This window comes from Hyla sarda, chromosome 2 (genome assembly GCF_029499605.1).
Source record: "Hyla sarda isolate aHylSar1 chromosome 2, aHylSar1.hap1, whole genome shotgun sequence".
NCBI classification, from domain to species: Eukaryota; Metazoa; Chordata; class Amphibia; order Anura; family Hylidae; genus Hyla; species Hyla sarda.
Genome location: NC_079190.1, coordinates 14,142,689 through 14,168,454, shown reverse-complemented (window position 1 = coordinate 14,168,454; position 25,766 = coordinate 14,142,689). Strand labels below are relative to the sequence as shown.

The following is a 25,766-nucleotide window of genomic DNA, read 5'->3' as shown; positions in this document are numbered from 1 at the left end:
TCCCTATGTACAAGAATATAACTCCTATAATACTGCTCCTATATACAAGAATATAACTACTATAATACTGCTCCTATATACAAGAATATAACTACCATAATACTGCTCCTATATACAAGAATATAACTACTATAATACTGCTCCTATATACAAGAATATAACTTCTATGACACTGCTCCTATATACAAGAGTATAACTACTATAATACTGCTCCTATATACAAGAATATAACTAACATAATACTGTCTCCTATATACAAGAATATAACTACTGTAATACTGCTCCTATATACAAGAATATAACTACTATAATACTGCTCCTATATACAAGAATATAACTACTATGATACTGCCCCTTATATACAAGAATATAACTACTATAATACTGCTCCTATATACAAGAATATAACTACTATAATACTGCTCCTATATACAAGAATATAACTACTATAATACTGCTCCTATATACAAGAATATAACTGCTATAATACTGCCCCTATATACAAGAATATAACTTCTATGACACTGCTCCTATATACAAGAATATAACTACTATAATACTGCTCCTATATACAAGAATATAACTAACATAATACTGTCTCCTATATACAAGAATATAACTACTATAATACTGCTCCTATATACAAGAATATAACTAACATAATACTGCTCCTATATACAAGAATATAACTACTATAATACTGCTCCTATATACAAGAATATAACTACTATGATACTGCCCCTTATATACAAGAATATAACTACTATAATACTGCTCCTATATACAAGAATATAACTACTATAATACTGCTCCTATATACAAGAATATAACTACTATAATACTGCTCCTATATGCAAGAATATAACTGCTATAATACTGCCCCTATATACAAGAATATAACTAACATAATACTGTCTCCTATATACAAGAATATAACTACTATAATACTGCTCCTATATACAAGAATATAACTAACATAATACTGTCTCCTATATACAAGAATATAACTACTATAATACTGCTCCTATATACAAGAATATAACTAACATAATACTGCTCCTATATACAAGAATATAACTACTATAATACTGCTCCTATATACAAGAATATAACTAACATAATACTGCTCCTATATACAAGAATATAACTAACATAATACTGCTCCTATATACAAGAATATAATTACTATAATACTGCTCCTATATACAAGAATATAACTACCATAATACTGCCTCCTATATACAAGAATATAACTACTATAATACTGCCTCCTATATACAAGAATATAACTACTATAATACTGCTCCTATATACAAGAATATAACTACTATAATACTGCTCCTATATACAAGAATGTAACTGCTATAATACTGCCCCTATATACAAGAATATAACTGCTATAATACTACTCCTATATACAAGAATATAACTACTATAATACTGCCCCTATATACAAGAATATAACTACTATAATACTGCTCCTATATACAAGAATATAACTACTATAATACTGCTCCTATATACAAGAATATAACTACTATAATACTGCTCCTATATACAAGAATATAACTGCTATATACACAAATATAAACATCTTTACGTTGGTGCCTCCTCCTGTATTCTAGCAGCATATGATGTCATCCCCGTTCTCCCTATTTTATATGCAGACAGAGGATTTTAGCGGTGACCTAGTTTCTCGGAGAGTTTCGCGGTTCGCCTGATTTGACCCCAGTCAGTGAATGAGGAACAGCTCATTAGAATACGGATGGATAAAAGAACACACAAGTTCATACACCTTAGTATAGACCGGTGTTTCCAAACCAAGGGGCCTCCAGCTGTTGCAAAACTACAACTCCCAGCATGCCCGGACAGCCTTCGGCTGTCCGGGCATGCTGGGAGTTGTAGTATTGTAACAGCTGGAGGCCCATTGGTTGAGAGACACTGGTTTACTGTGAGGTGCATGATCCTTTACACATCTATCAGTACATTTGCTTTAAAATTTTCTGCCTTTTATTATGTACCGCCTCCGTTGAGTAAATAGTGCTGCCACTGTGGAGAAAAACAATACCGCCATAGCAACTATAATTTCTTAATCCAAATGCATATCCATTCTATCTGTAGAAAATTAAGTCAGCCTGTCATAAAGAAACCTTAAGAAAAAGCAGCAAATGTTGGACCCAGAAATGAAACCATGCACGGTAGAGTGGACGGTAGAATATAATACCGTCCGAATAAGTGGGTGAATTGTATCTTTATCTAAATCCAATAGAATTCACAAAGTTGCACCGTAATTACCCATCATGCGATACAGAAGCATCTTACCTGATTAAACCTATGATCGTTGGCTGATGGTTCCTCGGGGGGAGCAGATACCGTCCTGCTAGTGCAGATAAACATAACATGAACATGTAACAATATAAAAAAAAACTAGTAATAGAGTCAATGTGGCGGTATGATGGCAACATTTTATTACACAGGGGCAGTATTACAGTAGTTATCATCTTGTACATAGGAGCAGTATTATAGTAGTTATATTCTTGTATATAGGGGGCAGTATTATAGTAGTTATATTCTTGTATATAGGAGCAGTATTATAGTAGTTATATTCTTGTATATAGAGGACTGTATTATAGTAGATATATCCTTGTATATAGGAGCAGTATTATAGTAGTTATATTCTTGTATATAGGAGCAGTATTATAGTAGTTATATTCTTGTATATAGGAGCAGTATTATAGTAGTTATATTCTTGTATATAGAAATAGTATTATAGTAGTTATATTCTTGTACATAGGAGCAGTATTACAGTAGTTATATTCTTGTATATAGGAGCAGTATTATAGTAGTTATATTCTTGTATATAGGAGCAGTATTATAGTAGGTATATTCTTGTATATAGGAGCAGTATTATAGTAGTTATATTCTTGTATATAGGAGGCAGTATTATAGTAGTTATATTCTTGTACGTAGGAGCAGTATTATAGTAGTTATATTCTTGTACATAGGAGGCAGTATTATAGTAGTTATATTCTTGTATATAGGGGCAGTATTATAGTAGTTATATTCTTGTACATAGGAGGCAGTATTCTAGTAGTTATATTCTTGTATATAGGAGCAGTATTATAATAGTTATATTCTTGTATATAGGAGCAGTATTATAGTAGGTATATTCTTGTATAAAGGAGGCAGTATTATAGTAGTTATATTCTTGTATATAGGAGCAGTATTATAGTAGTTATATTCTTGTATATAGGAGCAGTATTATAGTAGTTATATTCTTGTATATAGGAGGCAGTATTATAGTAGTTATATTCTTGTACGTAGGAGCAGTATTATAGTAGTTATATTCTTGTACATAGGAGGCAGTATTATAGTAGTTATATTCTTGTATATAGGGGCAGTATTATAGTAGTTATATTCTTGTACATAGGAGGCAGTATTCTAGTAGTTATATTCTTGTATATAGGAGCAGTATTATAGTAGTTATATTCTTGTATATAGGAGCAGTATTATAGTAGTTATATTCTTGTATATAGGAGGCAGTATTATAGTAGATATATTCTTTTCTATAGGAGCAGTATTATAGTAGTTATATTCTTGAATATAGGAGCAGTATTATAGTAGTTATATTCTTGTATATAGGAGCAGTATTATAGTAGTTATATTCTTGTATATAGGAGCAGTATTATAGTAGTTATATTGTTTTACATGGGATCCAGTATTATAGTTGTTTTATTCATGTACATAGGAGGCAGTATTGAGTATTAATAATATGTTAATATATGTGTTATTGTGAGATAGAGCAGGATATGGAATAATAATTTAGGATTAGTTACGTTGTTGTACATTAATCCTCTCTGGAGTGATACTTTCTAGCTCTCACTGATGGGAAATGAACTCACAGCTGCCAGTGAAAATGTTTTCTGCTTTCCCTTGTGAGTTATTGCCTCTGCCCACACACTTCTCTACACATATATTTCTATACCTTTTTAATTTCTTATTTTTATTTATTTTTTCCTTATGGCCTAATGTATGTACACAGTGACCTCACCAGCAGAATAGTGAGTACAGCTCTGGAGTATAATACAGGATATAACTCAGGATCAGTACAGGATAAGTAATGTAATGTATGTACACAGTGATCTCACCAGCAGAATAGTGAGTACAGCTCTGGAGTATAATACAGGATATAACTCAGGATCAGTACAGGATAAGTAATGTAATGTATGTACACAGTGACCTCACCAGCAGAATAGTGAGTACAGCTCTGGAGTATAATACAGGATATGACTCAGGATCAGTACAGGATAAGTAATGTAATGTATGTACACAGTGATCTCACCAGCAGAATAGTGAGTACAGCTCTGGAGTATAATACAGGATATAACTCAGGATCAGTACAGGATAAGTAATGTAATGTATGTACACAGTGACCTCACCAGCAGAATAGTGAGTACAGCTCTGGAGTATAATACAGGATATAACTCAGGATCAGTACAGGATAAGTAATGTAATGTATGTACACAGTGACCTCACCAGCAGAATAGTGAGTACAGCTCTGGAGTATAATACAGGATATAACTCAGGATCAGTACAGGATCAGTAATGTAATATATGTACACAGTTATGTACTTTAGTGACAGAATTAGTGCTATCCAGCATGTAGAATGCACATCCCTTTAAGTAATACTTGTTTATGGAGTGAATTGCTTAAATACCAAAACAACAGCGCCCCCCTAAACATGTCTAAAGTTTAGAATTCAAAATCATTAAAATAAAGGACCCCCTAGGCAATGGAGGCCCCTTGTCTGGATATAGGGGGGGAGATTTATCAAAACCTGTCCAGAGGAAAAGTTGCTGAGTTGCCCATAGCAACCAATCAGATCGCTGCTTTCATTTTTTAGAAACCTTTTCAAAAATCAAAGAAGTGATCTGATTGGTTGCTATGGGCAACTCAGCAACTTTTCCCCCAGTGTATTAATTTTCAGCGAAATGAGTGACGTCCCCGTCTGATATATTCTCATCCATTGTTGTGTTATTGATGCCCATCACCCCCCCGATCACTGTCCTCAGCCGCCAATAACATCAGGTACAGAACAATACAGTGCAGCGCCAGAAAGAGATTTCCCTGCTGATCTCTGCTCCCTCTGCACACTGGTTACCATGCCAACCACTATGATGAATGGCGCAGAGACCTCAGTGCTGGCAGGAGCGACAACTGTGTCCAATGTTCTGCTATAAAGACTGTTTATGTGCTTGTTTTCTTTTCCAGGAATATACAGGATAGATAGATAGATAAATAGATAGAGAGATAGATAAATAGATTAATAGATATATAGATAGATATGAGATAGACAGATATGAGATAGATATGAGATAGATAGATATGAGATAGATATGAGATAGATAGATAGATAGATAGATAGATATGAGATAGATAGATATGAGATAGATAGATAGATAGATAGATATGAGATAGATAGATAGATAGATAGATATGAGATAGATTGATAGATATGAGATAGATAGATAGATAGATAGATAGATATGAGATAGATAGATAGATAGATATGAGATAAGATAGATATGAGATAGATATGAGATAGATTGATAGATATGAGATAGATAGATATGAGATAGATAGATATGAGAGATAGATATGAGATAAGATAGATATGAGATAGATAGATAGATATGAGATATATATGAGATAGATAGATAGATATGAGATAGATAGATATGAGAGATAGATAGATAGATAGATAGATAGATAGATAGATAGATATGAGATAGATTGATAGATATGAGATAGATAGATATGAGATAGATAGAAATGAGATAGATAGATAGATATGAGATAAGATAGATATGAGATAGATAGATAGATAGATATGAGATAGATAGATATGAGATAGATAGATATGAGATAAGATAGATATGAGATAGATAGATATGAGATAGATAGATATGAGATAGATAGATAGATATGAGATAGATATGAGATAGATAGATAGATAGATAGATAGATATGAGATAGATAGATATGAGATAGATAGATAGATATGAGATAGATATGAGATAGATAGATATGAGATAGATAGATAGATATATGGACAGAAGATAGATATAAGGCCCCTTTCACAGTATAGGTATCATCCTGTAAAAACCTCTGTTATTACTCCGGGCAAAAAAGTCCTGAAAACTGCTGTCAAAAAATCCCATTGATGTCAATGGTATTTTTTGACCATCCTTTTGCATCAGTTTTGTCCGTTTTTACTAATGTCCGTTATTTTTGCTGGCACAAGATGGTGCATGCTCTCATTTTTGGTCCAGCAAAAATAATGGGGAAAAAACAGCTGTTAAAATTTAACATTGCAGTTAATGGGACAGGGATGTTAAAAAAATAAAAATAATAATAATACATTCGTTATCATAAGTTATTGTCCATTTTTAACATTGTTTTTTTGTACTGAGCATACTCAGCACAACTTTACAAAAAAGGATTAACCCCTTAAGGACCCAGCCAATTTTCACTGTAGGACCCGGACATTTTTTGAACATCTGACCACTTTCACTTTAAGCATTAATAACTCTGGGATGCTTTTACCTTTCATTCTGATTCCGAGATTGGTTTTTTTCGTGACATATTCTACTTTATGTTAGTGGTAAAATTTTGTCGATAGTTGTATCATTTCTTGGTGAAAAATTCCAAAATTTGATGAAAAAATTTAAAATGTTGCATTTTTTTTTTTTTTACTTTGAAGCTCTCTGCTTATAAGGAAAATTAATATTCCAAATAAATTAAATATTGATTCACAAATACAATATGTCCACTTTATGTTTGCATCATAAAGTTGAGATGTTTTTACTTTTGGAAAACATCAGAGGGCTTCAAAGTTCAGCAGCAATTTTTCCAATTTTTCAACACATTTTGTGGACCAGTTCTGTTTTGAAATGGATTTAAAGGGGTACTCCGGTGAAAACCTTTTTTCTTTTAAATCAACTGGTGGCAGAAAGTTAAACATATTTGTAAGTTACTTCTATTAAAAAAATCTTAATCCTTCCTGTACTTATTAGCTGCTGAATACTACAAAGGAAATTATTTTCTTTTTGGAATGCTCTCTGATGACATCACGAGCACAGTGCTCTCTGCTGACGTTATTATCATAATAATAACGCTTTATTTATTGTTGTCCTTAGTGGCATTTGAACCCAAGTCCCCAGCACTGCAAGACAGCAGTGCTAACCACTGAGCCACCATGCTGCCCTTAGCATACATCTGCTATGCACAGTTGCTAAAATGGACAGAGATGTCAGCAGAGAGCACTGTGCTCGTGATGTCATCAGTGTTCCAAAAAGAAAGGAATTTCCTCTGTAGCATTCAGCAGCTCATAAGTACTGGAAGGATTAAGATTTTTTAATAGAAGTAATTTACAAATATGTTTATATAAAAGAAAAACGGTTTTCACCGGAGTACCCCTTTAAAGGGCCTTCATATTAGAAGTGGCCCACAAATGACCCCATTATAAAAACTGCACCCCTCAAAGTATTCAAAATGACATTCAAAAGGTTTGTTAACCCTTTAGGTGTTTCACAGGAATAGCAGCAAATTGAAGGAGAAAATTCAAAATCTTCATTTTTTACACTGGCATGTTCTAGTAGACCCAGTTTTTGAATTTTTACAAGGGGTAAAAGGAGAGAAATCTTCCTAAAATGTGTAACCCAATTTTTCTCGAGTAAGGAAATACCTCATATGTGTATGTGAAGTGTTCGGCGGGCGCAGTAGAGGGCTCAGAAGGGAAGGAGCGACAATGGGATTTTTTAAAGTGAGTGTTTCTGAAATGGTTTTTGTGGGCATGTCGCATTTAGGAAGCCCCTATGGTGCCAGAACAGCAAAAAAAAGAACACATGGCATACTATTTTGGAAACTACACCCCTCAAGGCACGTAACAAGGGGTCCAGTGAGCCTTAACACCCCACAGGTGCTTCACGACTTTTTGTTAGATGTGTAAATGATTTATTTATTATTTTCCACTAAAATGCTAGTTTTTCCCAAAATTTAAAATTTTAACAAGGGATAATAGAACAAAATGCCCCCCAAAATGTGTAACCCCATTTCTTCTGAGTATGGAAATACCCCATGTGTGGACGTCATGTGCTCTGCGGGCGCACTACAATGCTCAGAAGAGAAGGAGTCACATTTGGCTATTTAAAAGCGAATTTTGCTGAAATGGTTTTTGGAGGGCATGTCGCATTTAGGAATCCCCTATGGTGCCAGAACAGCAAAAAAAAAAGAAACACATGGCATACCATTTTACAAACTACACCCCTCAAGGAACACAACAAGGGGTGCAGTGAACCTTAACACCTCACAGGTGTTTGACGACTTTTTGCTAAAATCGGATGTGTAAATGAAAAAAAAAATGTCACTAAAATGCTGGTTTTCCCCCACATTTTATATTTTTACAAGGGGTAATAGGAGAAAATGACCCCCAAAATTTGTAACCCCATTTCTTCTGAGTATGGAAATACCCAATGTGTGGATGTCAAGTGCTCTGCTGGCGCACTACAATGCTCAGAAGAGAAGGAGAGCCATTGAGCTTTTGAAGACAGAATTTGGTTGGAATAGAAGTCGGGGGCCATGTGCATTTACAAAGCCCCTGCATGGCGCCAGAACAGTGCTCCCCCCCAAGTGACCCCATTTTGGAAACTACACCCCTCACAGAATTTAATAAGGGGTGCAGTGAGTATTTACACCCCACTGGCGTTTGACAGATCTTTGGAACAGTGGGCTGTGCAAATTAAAAATTACAATTTTCATATTCACGGACCACTGTTCCAAAAATCTGTCAGACACCTGTGGGGCGTAAATGCTCACTGTACCCCTTATTTCATTAAGTGAGGGGTGTAGTTTCCAAAATGGGGTCATATGTGGGGGGGGGCACTGTTCTGGTACTATGGGGGCTTTGTAAACACACGTAGCCTCCAATTCTGGACAAATTTTATCTTCAAAATCCCAATGGTGCTCCTTCTCTTCTGAGCATTGTAGTGCACCCGCAGAGCACTTTACATCCACATATGGGGTATTTTCTTACTCAGATAAAATGGGGTTACAAATTTTGGGGGGCTTTTTTTCCTATTTTTCCTTGTGAAAATGAAAAATTTTGGGTAACACCAGCATTTTAGTTAAATTTTTTTTTTTCATTTTTGCATCCAACTTTAATGAAAATTCGTTAAACACCTGTGGGGTGTTAAGGCTCACTATACCCCTTGTTATGTTCCGTGAGGGGTGTAGTTTCCAAAATGGGGTCACATGTGGGTATTTCTTTTTTGCGTTTATGGCAGAACCGCTGTAAAATCAGCCACCCCTGTGCAAATCACCAATTTAGGCCAATTTCCAAATTTAATCAAATTTACATAGTGCCATCTCACTCCTGAGCCTTGTTGTACGTCCACAGAGCATTTTATGCCCACATATGGGGTATTTCCGTACTCAGGAGAAATTGTGTTACAAATTTTGGGGGTCTTTTTTCCTTTTAACACTCGTGAAAATAAAATGAAAGGACAACACCAGCATGTTAGTGTAAAATTTTTAATTTTTTTACACTGACAGGCTGGTGTAGCCCCCAAGTTTTCCTTTTCATAAGGGGTAAAAGGAGAAAAAGCCCCCCAAAATTTGTAACGCAATTTCTCCCGAGTACAGAGATACCCCATATGTGGCATATGTGTTTTCTTGAAATATGACAGGGCTCTGAAGTGAGAGAGTGCCATGCGCATTTGAGGACTAAATTAGGGATTGCATAGGGGTGGACATAGGGGTATTCTATGCCAGTGATTCCCAAACAGGGTGTCTCCAGCTGTTGCTTAACTCCCAGCATGCCTGGACAGTCAGTGGCTGTCCGGAAATGCTGGGAGTTGTTATTTTGCAACAGCTGGAGGCTCCGTTTTGGAAATACTGCCGCACGATACGTTTTTCATTTTTATTGGGGGGGGGGGGCAGTGTAAGGGGGTGTATATGTAGTGTTTTACCCTTTATTATGTGTTAGTGTAGTGTAGTGTTTTTAGGGTACATTCGCACTGGCGGGTTACGGTGAGTTTCCTGCTAGGAGTTTGCGCTGCTGCAAAAAATTTGCCGCAGCTCATAGTTGAAGCAGGAAACTTACTGTAAACCTGCCCGTGTGAATGTACTATGTACGTTCACATGGGGGGGGGGGGGGGGGGGGTGGTAAACCTCCAGCTGTTTCAAAACTACAACTCCCAGCATGTACTGACAGACCGTGCATGCTGGGAGTTGTACTTTTGCAACAGCTGGAGGCACACTGGTTGGAAAACCTTCAGTTAGTTTCTGTAACCTAACTCAGTATTTTCTAACCAATATGCCTATAGCTGTTGCAAAACTACAACTCCCAGCATGTACTGATCACCGAAGGGCATGCTGGGAGATCTAGTTATGCAACAGCTAGAGGTACGCAACTACAACTCCCAGCATGCTGAGACAGCTGTTTTGGCATACTGGGATTTGCAGTTTTGCAACATCTGGAGGGCAACAGATAGCGACCACTGCACTGTGATCTCCAAACTGTGGACCTCCAGATGTTGCAAAACTACAAATCCCAGCATGCACAGACAGCAAACTGCTGTGTGGGCATGCTAGGAGTTGTAGTTTTGCAAAATCTAGAGTGCTACAGTATAGAGATCACTGTGCAGTGGTCTCTAAACTGTAGACCTCCAGCTGTTGCAAAACTGCAAATCCCAGCATGCCCAGCAGTTGTCTGGGCATGCTGGGAGTTGTAGTTTTGCAACATCTGGAGCGCTACAGTCTCAGACTGTAGCCCTCTAGATGTTGCTAGGCAACTTACCGGCTTCCGTCGGATCCAGGGAGCTGTCCTCTTCTGCCGCACGACATCGCCGCCCGCGCCGATCACCGTCGCCGATCCTGTCCCGCAGCTTCCACCGACGGGTAAGTGGATCTTCGGCGCCTGGTCCCCTTCGGTTCCCCATTCTGCCCCACCTATTGTGGGTGGGCAGAACAGGGAAAACGAAAGTAAACCCCCCCACCCCCGATCTGCTATTGGTGGTCGCGTCTATACCACCAATAGCAGAGATATCGCCTCACTCCTATCGCTTCAGGGGGATCGTAGGTGTCTTAGACAACCTTGATCCCCCTTATATTCTGGGTCACCGGGTCACCATAGACCCGTATGACCCGGAATCGGCGCAAATCGCAAGTGTGAATTCACTTGCGATTTGCGCCGATCGACGACATGGGGGGGTCTGATGACCCCCCCTGGGCATTTGCACGGGGTGCCTGGTGATCGATATCAGCAGTCACCCCAGTCCGGTCCCCGCCCGGCACGCGGCGGGGTCCAAAATTCCCACGGACGTACAGGTACGCCCTGGGTCCTTAAGACCCAGGTACAGAAGGCGTATCCATATGCCCTAGGTCCTGTACGGGTTAAAGACCTAATAAAAAAACGGATGTAACTGGTAATAACGGATCATAACTGATGATAATGGATGAACAACATCAGGATTTTAAAGAAAAAAACCATTACAAATAACGAATGATGGTCATCAGTTATCATCCGTTATTACCAGTTATGGCATCTGTTTTTTTTTCATCCGTCATTGTAAAATAAGAGCTGTAAAAAAGCAAGATGATACCTGTAGTGTGAAAGGGGCTTAAGATAGATAAATAGATATAAAAGAGATAAATAAATAGATAGATAGATATGAGATATATATGATATAGATAGATAGATTGATATGAGATAGATAGATAGATATGAGATAGATAGATATGAGATAGATACAGTGCATAGTGAAAGTATTCGGCCCCCTTTAACTTTTCGACCTTTTGCCACATTTCAGGCTTCAAACATAAAGATATAAAACTGTTTTTTTTTGTGAAGAATCAACAATAAGTGGGACTTAATCATGAAGTGGAACTAAATTTATTGGATATTTCAAACTTTGTTAACAAATAAAAAACTGAAAAAATTGGGCGTGCAAAATTATTCAGCCCCTTTACTTTCAGTGCAGCAAACTCTCTCCAGAAGTTCAGTGAGGATCTCTGAATGATCCAATGTTGACCTAAATGACTAATGATAAATAGAATCCGCCTGTGTGTAATCAAGTCTCCGTATAAATGCACCCTCACTGTGATAGTCTCAGAGGTCCGTTTAAAGCACAGAGAGCATCATGACGAACAAGGAACACACCAGGCAGGTCCGAGATACTGTTGTGGAGAAGTTTAAAGCCGGATTTGGATACAAAAAGATTTTCCAAGCTTTAAACATCCCAAGGAGCACTGTGCAAGCGATAATATTGAAATGGAAGGAGTATCAGACCACTGCAAATCTACGAAGACCTGGCCGTCCCTCTAAACTTTCAGCTCATATAAGGAGAAGACTGATCAGAGATGAAGCCAAGAGGCCCATGATCACTCTGGAAGAACTGCAGAGATCTACAGCTGAGGTGGGAGACTCTGTCCATAGGACAACAATCAGTTGTATACTGCACAAATCTGGCCTTTATGGAAGAGTGGCAAGAAGAAAGTCATTTCTTAAAGATATCCATAAAAGTGTTGTTTAAAGTTTGCCACAAGCCACCTGGGAGACACCAAACATGTGGAAGAAGGTGCTATGGGCAGATGAAACCAAAATCAAACTTTTTGGCAACAATGCAAAACGTTATGTTTGGCGCAAAAGCAACACAGCTCATCAACCTGAACACAACATCCCCACTGTCCAACATGGTGGTGGAAGCATTATGGTTTGGTCTTTTCTTCAGCAGGGACAGGGAAGATGGTTAAAATTGATGGGAAGATGGATGGAGCCAAATACAGGACCATTCTGGAAGAAAACCTGATGGAGTCTGCAAAAGACCTGAGACTGGGACGGAGATTTGTCTTCCAACAAGACAATGATCCAAAACATAAAGCAAAATCTACAATGGTTCACAAATAAACATATCCAGGTGTTAGAATGGCCAAGTCACAGTCCAGACCTGAATCCAATTGAGAATCTGTGGAAAGAACTGAAAACTGCTGTTCATAAACGCTCTCCATCCAACCTCACTGACCTCCAGCTGTTCACAAACGCTCCATCCAACCTCACTGAGCTCCAGCTGTTCACAAACGCTCTCCATCCAACCTCACTGAGCTCCAGCTGTTCACAAACGCTCTCCATCCAACCTCACTGAGCTCCAGCTGTTCACAAACGCTCTCCATCCAACCTCACTGAGCTCCAGCTGTTCACAAACGCTCTCCATCCAACCTCACTGAGCTCCAGCTGTTCACAAACGCTCTCCATCCAACCTCACTGAGCTCCAGCTGTTCACAAACGCCCTCCATCCAACCTCACTGAGCTCCATCTGTTCACAAATACTCTCCATCCAACCTCACTGAGCTCCAGCTGTTCACAAACGCTCTCCATCCAACCTCACTGAGCTCCAGCTGTTCACAAACACTCTCCATCCAACCTCACTGAGCTCCAGCTGTTCACAAACGCTCTCCATCCAACCTCACTGAGCTCCAGCTGTTCACAAACGCTCTCCATCCAACCTCACTGAGCTCCAGCTGTTCACAAACGCTCTCCATCCAACCTCACTGAGCTCCAGCTGTTCACAAACGCTCTCCATCCAACCTCACTGAGCTCCAGCTGTTCACAAACGCTCTCCATCCAACCTCACTGAGCTCCAGCTGTTCACAAACGCTCTCCATCCAACCTCACTGAGCTCCAGCTGTTCACAAACGCTCTCCATCCAACCTCACTGAGCTCCAGCTGTTCACAAACGCTCTCCATCCAACCTCACTGAGCTCTAGCTGTTCACAAACGCTCTCCATCCAACCTCACTGAGCTCCAGCTGTTCACAAACGCTCTCCATCCAACCTCACTGAGCTCCAGCTGTTCACAAACGCTCTCCATCCAACCTCACTGAGCTCCAGCTGTTCACAAATGCTCTCCATCCAACCTCACTGAGCTCCAGCTGTTCACAAACGCTCTCCATCCAACCTCACTGAGCTCCAGCTGTTCACAAACGCTCTCCATCCAACCTCATTGAGCTGCAGCTGTTCACAAACGCTCTCCATCCAACCTCACTGAGCTCCAGCTGTTCACAAACGCTCTCCATCCAACCTCACTGAGCTCCAGCTGTTCACAAACGCTCTCCATCCAACCTCACTGAGCTCCAGCTGTTCACAAACGCCCTCAATCCAACCTCACTGAGCTCCAGCTGTTCACAAACGCTCTCCATCCATCCTCACTGAGCTCCAGCTGTTCACAAACGCCCTCCATCCTGTTACGCCGAGCGCTCCGGGTCCCCGCTCCTCCCCGGAGCGCTCGCCACATCCTCGCTACTGCAGCGCCCCGGTCAGATCCACTGACCGGGTGCGCTGCGATACCGCCTCCAGCCGGGATGCGATTCGCGATGCGGGTGGCGCCCGCTCGCGATGCGCACCCCGGCTCCCGTACCTGACTCGCTCTCCGTCGGTCCTGTCCCGGCGCGCGGCCCCGCTCCCTAGGGCGCGCGCGCGCCGGGTCTCTGCGATTTAAAGGGCCACTGCGCCACTGATTGGCGCAGTGGTTCTAATTAGTGTATTCACATGTGCACTTCCTATATAACCTCACTTCCCCTTCCCTTCCTTGCCGGATCTTGTTGCCATCGTGCCAGTGAAAGCGTTCCCTTGTGTGTTCCTAGCCTGTGTTCCAGACCTCCTGCCGTTGCCCCTGACTACGATCCTTGCTGCCTGCCCCGACCTTCTGCTACGTCCGACCTTGCTCTTGTCTACTCCCTTGTACCGCGCCTATCTTCAGCAGTCAGAGAGGTTGAGCCATTGCTAGTGGATACGACCTGGTTACTACCGCCGCTGCAAGACCATCCCGCTTTGCGGCGGGCTCTGGTGAAAACCAGTAGTAACTTAGAACTGGTCCACTAGCACGGTCCACGCCAATCCCTCTCTGGCACAGAGGATCCACCTCCTGCCAGCCGAATCGTGACAGTAGATCCGGCCATGGATCCCGCTGAAGTTCCACTGCCAGTTGTCGCCGACCTCACCACGGTGGTCGCCCAGCAGTCGCAACAGATAGCGCAACAAGGCCACCAGCTGTCTCAACTGACCGTGATGCTACAGCAGCTACTACCACAGCTTCAGCAATCATCTCCTCCGCCAGCTCCTGCACCTCCTCCGCAGCGAGTGGCCGCTTCCGGCCTACAACTTTCCTTGCCGGATAAATTTGATGGGGACTCTAAGTTTTGCCGTGGCTTTCTTTCACAATGTTCCCTGCACTTGGAGATGATGTCGGACCAGTTTCCTACTGAAAGGTCTAAGGTGGCTTTCGTAGTCAGCCTTCTGTCTGGGAAAGCTCTGTCATGGGCCACACCGCTCTGGGACCGCAATGACCCCGTCACTGCCTCTGTACACTCCTTCTTCTCGGAAATTCGAAGTGTCTTTGAGGAACCTGCCCGAGCCTCTTCTGCTGAGACTGCCCTGCTGAACCTGGTCCAGGGTAATTCTTCCGTTGGCGAGTACGCCATCCAATTCCGTACTCTTGCTTCCGAATTATCCTGGAATAATGAGGCCCTCTGCGCGACCTTTAAAAAAGGCCTATCCAGCAACATTAAAGATGTTCTGGCCGCACGAGAAATTCCTGCTAACCTACATGAACTCATTCATCTTGCCACTCGCATTGACATGCGTTTTTCCGAAAGGCGTCAGGAGCTCCGCCAGGATATGGACTTTGTTCGCACGAGGCGTTTTTTCTCCCCGGCTCCTCTCTCCTCTGGTCCTCTGCAATCCGTTCCTGTGCCTCCCGCCGTGGAGGCTATGCAAGTTGACCGGTCTCGCTTGACACCTCAAGAGAGGACACGACGCCGCATGGAGAATCTTTGCCTGTACTGTGCCGGTACCGAACACTTCCTGAAGGATTGTCCTATCCGTCCTCCCCGCCTGGAAAGACGTACGCTGACTCCGCACAAAGGTGACACAGTTCTTGATGTCAACTCTGCTTCTCCACGCCTTACTGTGCCTGTGCGGATATCTGCCTCTACCTTCTCCTTCTCTACTAAGGCCTTCTTGGATTCCGGATCTGCAGGAAATTTTATTTTGGCCTCTCTCATCAACAGGTTCAACATCCCTGTGACCAGTCTCGCCAGACCCCTCTACATCAATTGTGTTAACAATGAAAGATTGGACTGTGCCGTGCGTTACCGCACGGAACCCCTCCTAATGTGCATCGGACCTCACCACGAAAAAATTGAGTTTTTGGTCCTCTCCAATTGCACTTCCGAAATTCTCCTTGGACTACCGTGGCTTCAACGCCATTCCCCAACCCTTGATTGGTCCACAGGAGAGATCAAGAGCTGGGGTACTTCTTGTTTCAAGGACTGTCTTAAACCGGTTCCCAGTACTCCCTGCCGTGACCCTGTGGTTCCTCCTGTAACCGGTCTCCCTAAGGCTTATATGGACTATGCTGACGTATTTTGCAAAAAGCAAGCTGAGACTTTACCCCCTCACAGGCCTTTTGACTGTCCTATTGACCTCCTCCCGGGCACTACTCCACCCCGGGGCAGAATTTACCCTCTGTCCGCCCCAGAGACTCTTGCTATGTCTGAATACATCCAGGAAAATTTAAAAAAGGGGTTTATCCGCAAATCCTCCTCTCCTGCTGGAGCTGGATTTTTCTTTGTGTCCAAAAAAGATGGCTCCCTACGTCCTTGCATTGATTACCGCGGACTTAATAAAATCACGGTAAAGAACCGCTACCCCCTACCTCTTATCTCAGAACTCTTTGATCGCCTTCAAGGTGCCCACATCTTTACCAAACTGGACTTAAGAGGTGCATATAATCTCATCCGCATCAGGGAGGGGGACGAATGGAAAACTGCATTTAACACCAGAGATGGACACTTTGAGTATCTGGTCATGCCCTTTGGCCTGTGCAACGCCCCTGCCGTCTTCCAAGACTTTGTTAATGAAATTTTTCGTGATCTCTTATATTCCTGTGTTGTTGTGTATCTGGACGATATTCTGATTTTTTCTGCCAACTTAGAGGAACATCGCCAGCATGTCCGCATGGTTCTTCAGAGACTTCGAGACAATCAACTTTATGCCAAAATGGAGAAATGTCTGTTTGAATGTCAATCTCTTCCTTTCCTAGGATACTTGGTCTCTGGCCAGGGACTACAAATGGACCCAGATAAACTCTCTGCCGTCTTAGATTGGCCACGCCCCTCCGGACTCCGTGCTATCCAACGTTTTTTGGGGTTCGCCAATTATTACAGACAATTTATTCCACATTTTTCCACTATTGTGGCTCCTATCGTGGCTTTAACCAAGAAGAATGCCAATCCTAAGTCCTGGTCTCCTCAAGCGGAAGACGCATTTAAACGGCTCAAGTCTGCCTTTTCTTCTGCTCCCGTGCTCTCCAGACCTGACCCATCTAAACCCTTCCTATTGGAGGTTGATGCCTCCTCAGTGGGAGCTGGAGCGGTCCTTCTACAAAAAAATTCTTCCGGGCATGCTGTTACTTGTGGTTTTTTTTCTAGGACCTTCTCTCCGGCGGAGAGGAACTACTCCATCGGGGATCGAGAACTACTGGCCATTAAATTGGCACTTGAGGAATGGAGGCATCTGCTGGAGGGATCAAAATTTCCAGTTATCATTTTCACCGATCACAAGAATCTCTCCTATCTCCAGTTTGCCCAACGGCTGAATCCTCGCCAGGCCAGGTGGTCGTTGTTCTTTGCCCGTTTTAACTTTGAAATTCATTTTCGCCCTGCCGACAAGAACATTAGGGCCGATGCTCTCTCTCGTTCCTCGGATGCCTCGGAAGTAGAGGTCTCTCCGCAACACATCATTCCTCCTGACTGTCTGATCTCCTCTTCTCCAGCCTCCATCAGGCAAACTCCTCCAGGGAAGACCTTCGTTTCTCCACGCCAGCGTCTCAGGATTCTCAAATGGGGTCACTCCTTCCACCTCGCAGGCCATGCGAGCATCAAAAAGTCCTTGCAACTCATCTCTCGTTTCTATTGGTGGCCGACTCTGGAAACAGATGTTGTTGATTTTGTGCGGGCCTGTACTGTCTGTGCCCGGGATAAGACTCCTCGCCAGAAGCCTGCTGGTCTCCTTCACCCTCTGCCTGTCCCCGAACAGCCTTGGTCTCTGATTGGTATGGACTTTATTACAGACCTACCCCCATCCCGTGGCAACACTGTTGTTTGGGTGGTCGTTGATCGATTTTCCAAGATGGCACATTTTATTCCTCTTCCTGGTCTTCCTTCAGCGCCTCAGTTGGCAAAACAATTTTTTGTACACATTTTTCGTCTTCACGGTTTGCCCACGCAGATTGTCTCGGATAGAGGCGTCCAATTCGTGTCAAAATTCTGGAGGGCTCTCTGTAAACAACTCAAGATTAAATTAAACTTCTCTTCTGCTTATCATCCTCAATCCAATGGGCAAGTAGAAAGAATTAACCAGGTCCTGGGTGACTATTTATGGCATTTTGTTTCCTCCCGCCAGGATGACTGGGCAGATCTTCTACCTTGGGCCGAATTCTCGTACAACTTTAGAGTCTCTGAATCTTCTGCTAAATCCCCATTTTTCGTGGTGTACGGCCGTCACCCTCTTCCCCCCCCTCCCTATTCCCTTGTCCTCTGGTTTGCCCGCTGTAGATGAAGTGACTCATGATCTTTCCACCATATGGAAAGAGACCCAAAATTCTCTTTTACAGGCTTCATCTCGCATGAAAAAGTTTGCCGATAAGAAAAGAAGAGCTCCCCCCATTTTTGCTCCCGGAGACAAGGTATGGCTCTCCGCTAAATATGTCCGCTTTCGTGTCCCCAGTTACAAACTGGGACCACGCTATCTTGGTCCTTTCAAAGTCTTGTGCCAAATTAATCCTGTCTCTTACAAACTCCTTCTTCCTCCTTCTCTTCGTATTCCCAATGCCTTTCATGTCTCTCTCCTTAAACCACTCATCATCAACCGTTTCTCTCCCAAACTTGTTTCTCCCACTCCTGTTTCCGGTTCCTCTGACATCTTCGCCGTAAAGGAGATACTGGCCTCCAAGACGGTCAGAGGGAAAAAAAAATTTTTGATTGATTGGGAGGGCTGTGGTCCTGAAGAGAGATCCTGGGAACCTGAGGACATCATCCTTGACAAAAGTCTGGTCCTCAGGTTCTCAGGCTCTAAGAAGAGGGGGAGACCCAAGGGGGGGGTACTGTTACGCCGAGCGCTCCGGGTCCCCGCTCCTCCCCGGAGCGCTCGCCACATCCTCGCTACTGCAGCGCCCCGGTCAGATCCACTGACCGGGTGCGCTGCGATACCGCCTCCAGCCGGGATGCGATTCGCGATGCGGGTGGCGCCCGCTCGCGATGCGCACCCCGGCTCCCGTACCTGACTCGCTCTCCGTCGGTCCTGTCCCGGCGCGCGCGGCCCAGCTCCCTAGGGCGCGCGCGCGCCGGGTCTCTGCGATTTAAAGGGCCACTACGCCACTGATTGGCGCAGTGGTTCTAATTAGTGTATTCACATGTGCACTTCCTATATAACCTCACTTCCCCTTCCCTTCCTTGCCGGATCTTGTTGCCATCGTGCCAGTGAAAGCGTTCCCTTGTGTGTTCCTAGCCTGTGTTCCAGACCTCCTGCCGTTGCCCCTGACTACGATCCTTGCTGCCTGCCCCGACCTTCTGCTACGTCCGACCTTGCTCTTGTCTACTCCCTTGTACCGCGCCTATCTTCAGCAGTCAGAGAGGTTGAGCCGTTGCTAGTGGATACGACCTGGTTACTACCGCCGCTGCAAGACCATCCCGCTTTGCGGCGGGCTCTGGTGAATACCAGTAGTAACTTAGAACCGGTCCACTAGCACGGTCCACGCCAATCCCTCTCTGGCACAGAGGATCCACCTCCTGCCAGCCGAATCGTGACACATCCAACCTCACTGAGCTCCAGTCTATTGATGTGCAAAACTGATAGAGACATACCCCAAGCGACTTACAGCTGTAGTCGCAGCAAAAAGTGGTGCTACAAAGTATTATCTTAAAGGGGCTGAATAATTTTGCACACCCAATTTTTCAGTTTTTTATTTGTTAAAAAAGTTTGAAATATCCAAAAAATTTTGTTCCACTTCATAATTGTGTCCCACTTGTTGTTGATTCTTCACAAAAAATTACAGTTTTATATCTTTATGTTTGAAGCCTGAAATGTGGCAAAAGGTCGAAAAGTTCAGGGGGGCCGAATACTTTCACTATGCACTGTAGATATGAGATAGATAGATATGAGATAGATAGATAGATAGATATGAGATAGATAGATAGATAGATATGAGATAGATATGAGATAGATATGAGAGATAGATAGATATGAGATAGATAGATATGAGATAGATATGAGATAGATATGAGATAGATAGATATGAGATAGATAGATAGATAGATAGATATGAGATAGATAGATATGAGATAGATAGATAGATATGAGATAGTTATGAGATAGATAGATAGATAGATAGATAGATATGAGATAGATAGATAGATATGAGATAGATAGATAGATAGATAGATACTGTATACAGTCATGGCCGACAATGTTGGCACCCCTGAAATTTTTCTAGAAAATAAAATATTTCTCACAGAAAAGGATTGCAGTAACACAGGGAGATCAGCTACAGTACCATGGGTTGCAAACTTCTTGATAATGTTGCGCACTGTGGACAAAGGCAAATCTAGATCTCTGGAGATGGACTTGTAACCTTGAGATTGTTGATATTTTTCCACAATTGGTTCTCAAGTCCTCAGACAGTTCTCTTCTCCTCTTTCTGTTGTCCATGCTTAGTGTGGCTCACACAGACACACAATGCAAAGACTAAGTGAACTTCTCTCCTTTTTATCTGCTTTCAGGTATGATTTTTATATTGCCCACACCTGTTACTTGCCCCAGGTGAGTTTAAAGGAACATCATATGCTTGAAACAATCTTATTTTTCCACAATTTTGAAAGGGTGCCAATAATTTTGTCCAGCCCATTTTTGGAGTTTGATGACATTATGTCCTATTTGCTTTTTTTCCTCCCTTTTTTGGTTCCAATACACAGAAAGGGAATAAACATGTGTATACTTCATTTTCTAGATAAATTTCAGGGGGGGGGGGGGGCAACACAACATTGACGGCCATGATTGTAGATATGAGATAGATACAATAGATATTTATCTGATTCTCAGCATGTCTTGAACCATTTAAATAAGTCTTTTTCAACCAAAAAGCTTCTAGCTATTGGAAACTACAACTCCAATCATGCCTGGACATCCTTTGGCTTTCAGGGCATGCTGGGAGTTGTAGTTTTAGAGCAGTTAGAGGCAAAGCGGTTGAGAAACACTAGTCTACATTATCCCAATACTGTAAGGGACTAGTAGCTGTATGGTCAGTGGTGTTGAACCAGGTCCGGCCCTATCACTTTTCAGATTCCATGGTTGGGCCGGCCCTGCTGCTGCACCCCCGCTGCTCACTGCCTTAAACTGTTTAAAAGCGCAGTGGCCACTTTAACATAGTGAGCCCGCGGCTGGCTGGCCCGGCTCTGTCCAGAGACGTCACTCAAGTGATGTTCCTCCGCAGACCCGCGCAGGAGGACGTCAGTGATGTCACTCGTCAGGCCGCCGACAGAGAGAAGCGCTGCGCAGGCCAGGTGAATGTGTCTGTGTCCGTGTGTCTATCTGTGTGTGTCTCTGTGTGTGCTTGTGTTTCGAGGGGGATGGGGGGCTACTCTACTTTATGTGGGGATACTGCTACCTAATGTGGGGAAACTATGCCACCTAATGTGGGGAAACTGCTACCTAATGTGGGGAAACTATGCCACCTAATGTGGGGAAACTGCTACCTAATGTGGGGAATCAATGCTACTTAATGTGGGGAAACTATGCTACGTAATATGGGGAGTCTATGCTACCTAATGTGGGGAAACTATGTTACCTAATATGGGGAAACTGCTACCTAATGTGGGGAATTTATGTTATCTAATGTGAGGAAACTGCTACCTAATCTGGGGAATCTATGCTACTTAATGTGGGGAATCTATGCCACCTAATGTGGGTAATCTATGCTACATAATGTGGGTAAACTATGCTACATAATGTGGGTAAACTATGCTACCTAATGGGGGGACACTATGCCACCTAATGTGGGGAAACTATGCCACCTAATGTGGGGAAACTATGCTACCTAATGTGGGAAAATGATGATACCTAATGTGGGAAAACTATGCTACCTATTGTGGGGAAACTTTGCTACCTAATGTGGGAAAACTATTCTACCTAATGTGGGGAATCTATGCTACCTAATGTGGGGAAACTATGCTACCTGATGTTGGAAATCTATGCTACCTAATGTGGGGAATCTATGCTACCTAATGTGGGGAATCTATGCTACCTAATGTGGGGAAATTATGCTACCTAATGTGGAAAAATTATGCTACCTAATGTGGGGAATCTATGCTACCTAATGTGGGGAATCTATGCTACTTAATGTGGGGAAACTGCTACCTAATGTGGGAAAACTATACTACATAATGTGGGGAATCTATGCTACCTTATGTGGGGAAATTATGCTTCCTAATGTGGGAAAACTATGCTACCTAATTTGCGGAATCTATGCTACCTAATGTTGGAAAACTATGCTACCTAATGTGGGGAATCTATGCTACCTAATCTGGGAAATCTATACTACCTAATGTTGGAAAACTATGCTACCTAATGTGGGGAATCTATGCTACCTAATGTGGGGAATCTATGCTACCTAATATGGGGAATCTATGCTACCTAATATGGGGAAACAATGCTACCTAATGTGGGAAAAGTATGCTACATAATGTGGGGAATCTATGCTACCTAATGTACCTAAGGTGGGGAATCTATGCTACCTAATGTAGGGAAACTGCAACCTAATGTGGGAAAATTTTGCTACATAATGTGGGGAATCTATGCTACCTAATATGGGAAAACTACGCTACCTAATGTGGGGAAAATATGCTACCTAATGTACCTAATGTGGGGAATCTATGCTACCTAATGTGGGGAAACAATGCTACCTAATGTGGGGAAACTGCTACCTATGAGGGAAAACTATGCTACATAATGTGGGGAATCTATGCTACCTAATGTGGGAAAACTATGCTACCTAATGTGGGGAAACTATGCTACCTAATGTGGGGAATCTATGCTACCTAATGTGGGGAATCTATGCTACTTAAAGGGGTACTACCATGCTGACAACTTATCCCCTATCTAAAGGATAGGGGACAAGTTGCCTGATTGCGTGGGGTCCCCCGCTGGGGACCCCCACGATCTCGCACACAGCACCCTGCTCTCATCAGGCCCCGGAGCGAACATCGCTCCGGGTCTGATTACTGCCGATCACGGGGCCGGGGTATCATGGCGTCATGGCTCTGTCCCCATGTGACATCACGCTCCACCCTCAATGCAAGTCTATGGCAGGGGGCGAGACAACTGTCTCGCCCCCTGCCATAGACTTGCATTGAGGGGCACGGTGTGACGTCACACGGGGCGGAGCAGTGATGTCATGATCACCGGCCCCGTCATCAGACCCGGAGCGGATGCTCGCTCCGGGGCCTGATGAGAGCGGGTTGCTGCGTGCGAGATCGCGGGGGTGCCCAGCGGCGGGACCGCGCACAATCAGGCAACTTATCCCTTATGCCACATAATGTGGGGAATCTATGCTACCTTATGTGGGGAAACTATGCTACCTAATGTGGGGAAGCGGCTACCTAATGTGCAGAATCTATGCTACCTAATGTGGGAAAACTATGCTACCTAATGTGGGGAATCTATGCTACCTAATGTTGGAAAACCAGCTACCTAATGTGGGGAATCTGTGCTGCTTAATCTGGGGAATCTATGCTACCTAATATGGGGAAACTATGCTTTTTAATGTGGGGAATCTATGCTACATAATGTGGGGAATCTATGCTACCTAATGTGGGAAAACTATGCTACCTAATGTGGGGAAACTATGCTACCTAATGTACCTGATGTGGGGAATCTATGCTACCTAATGTAGGAAAACTGCATCCTAATGTGGGAAAACTTTGCTACATAATGTGGGGAATCTATGCTATCTAACGTGGGAAAACTATGCTACCTAATGTGGGGAAAATATGCTACCTAATGTACCTAATGTGGGTAATCTATGCTACCTAATGTGGGGAAACAATGCTACCTAATGTGGGGAAACTGCTACCTAATTTGGGAAAACTATGCTACATAATGTGGGGAATCTATGCTACCTAATGTGGGAAAACTATGCTACCTAATGTGGGGGGAAACTATGCTACCTAATGTTGGGAAACTATGCTACCTAATGTTGGGAATCTATGCTACCTAATGTGGGGAATCTATGCTACCTAATGTGGGAAAACTATGCTACCTAATGTGGGGAATCTATGCTACCTAATGTGGGGAATCTATGCTACCTAATGTGGGAAAACTATGCTACCTAATGTGGGGAATTTATGCTACCTAATGTGGGGAATCTATGCTACTTAAAGGGGTTCTACCAGGCTGACAACTTATCCCCTATCTAAAGGATAGGGGTCAAGTTGCCTGATTGCGCGGGGTCCATCGCTGGGGACCCCCACGATCTCGCACACAGCACCCTGCTCTCATCAGGCCCCGAAGCGAACATCGCTCTGGGTCTGATTACTGCCGATCACGGGGCCGGAGTATCATGGCGTCACGGCTCCGCCCCCATATGACATCACGCTCCGCCCCTCAATGCAAGTCTATGGCATGGGGCGTGACAGCTGTCTCGCTCCCTGCCATAGACTTGCATTGAGGGGCACGGCGTGACGTCACACGGGGCGGAGCTGTGATGTCATGATCACCGGCCCCGTCATCAGACCCGGAGCGGATGCTCGCTCCGGGGCCTGATGAGAGCGGGGTGCTGTGTGCGAGATCGCGGGGGTCCCCAGCGGCGGGACCCCGCGCGATCAGGCAACTTATCCCTTATGCCACATAATGTGGGGAATCTATGCTACCTTATGTGGGGAAACTATGCTACCTAATGTGGGGAAGCGGCTACCTAATGTGCAGAATCTATGCTACCTAATGTGGGAAAACTATGCTACCTAATGTGGGGAATCTATGCTGCTTAATCTGGGGAATCTATGTGATCCTAATCTGGGGAATCTATGCTACCTAATGTGGGAAATTATGCTACCTAATGTGGGGAAACTATGCTACCTAATGTGGGGAATCTATGCTACCTAATATGGGGAAACTATGCTTTTTTAATGTGGGGAATCTATGCTTCATAATGTGGGGAATCTATGCTACCTAATATGGGGAGACTATGCTATTTAATATGGAGAAACTATGCTATCTAATGTGGGGAAACTATGCTGCCTTATGTGTGGAAACTATGCTGCCTACCTAATGTGGGGGAACTGCTGCCTACCAAATGCTTTTTTTTTTCCGGGGGGGGGGGGGGGGGGGGGGGGGGGGGGGGGATGCAATAACCCTCTTGGGCCCAGGCAGCACAATGTCTTAGGCCGGCCCTGTATTGAACTTCATAGTAACATAGTTCATAAGGTTGAAAAAAGACCAGAGTCCATCAAGTTCAACCTATACCCTACTGAGTCCCTACTGAGTTGAGTTGATCCAGAGGAAGGGAAAAAAAACCTCATGCAAGAGGTAAAAATTCCTTCCTGACTCCAAATATGTCTCATCAATCACTGACTACAATAGACACCAGAATTTTCTTATC

General features: G+C 43.1%; 1 protein-coding gene across 1 annotated transcript in view; it reads right to left on the bottom strand.

Moving 5' to 3' along the window:
- MAP6 (microtubule associated protein 6) overlaps nt 1-25,766 on the bottom strand; it is a 97,696-nt gene that overhangs the window by 11,049 nt on the left and 60,881 nt on the right. The window contains exon 5 of the mRNA XM_056560021.1: nt 2,323-2,380. Coding sequence (XP_056415996.1) covers nt 2,323-2,380 — 58 coding nt within the window. The remainder of the gene's footprint in view (nt 1-2,322; nt 2,381-25,766) is intronic.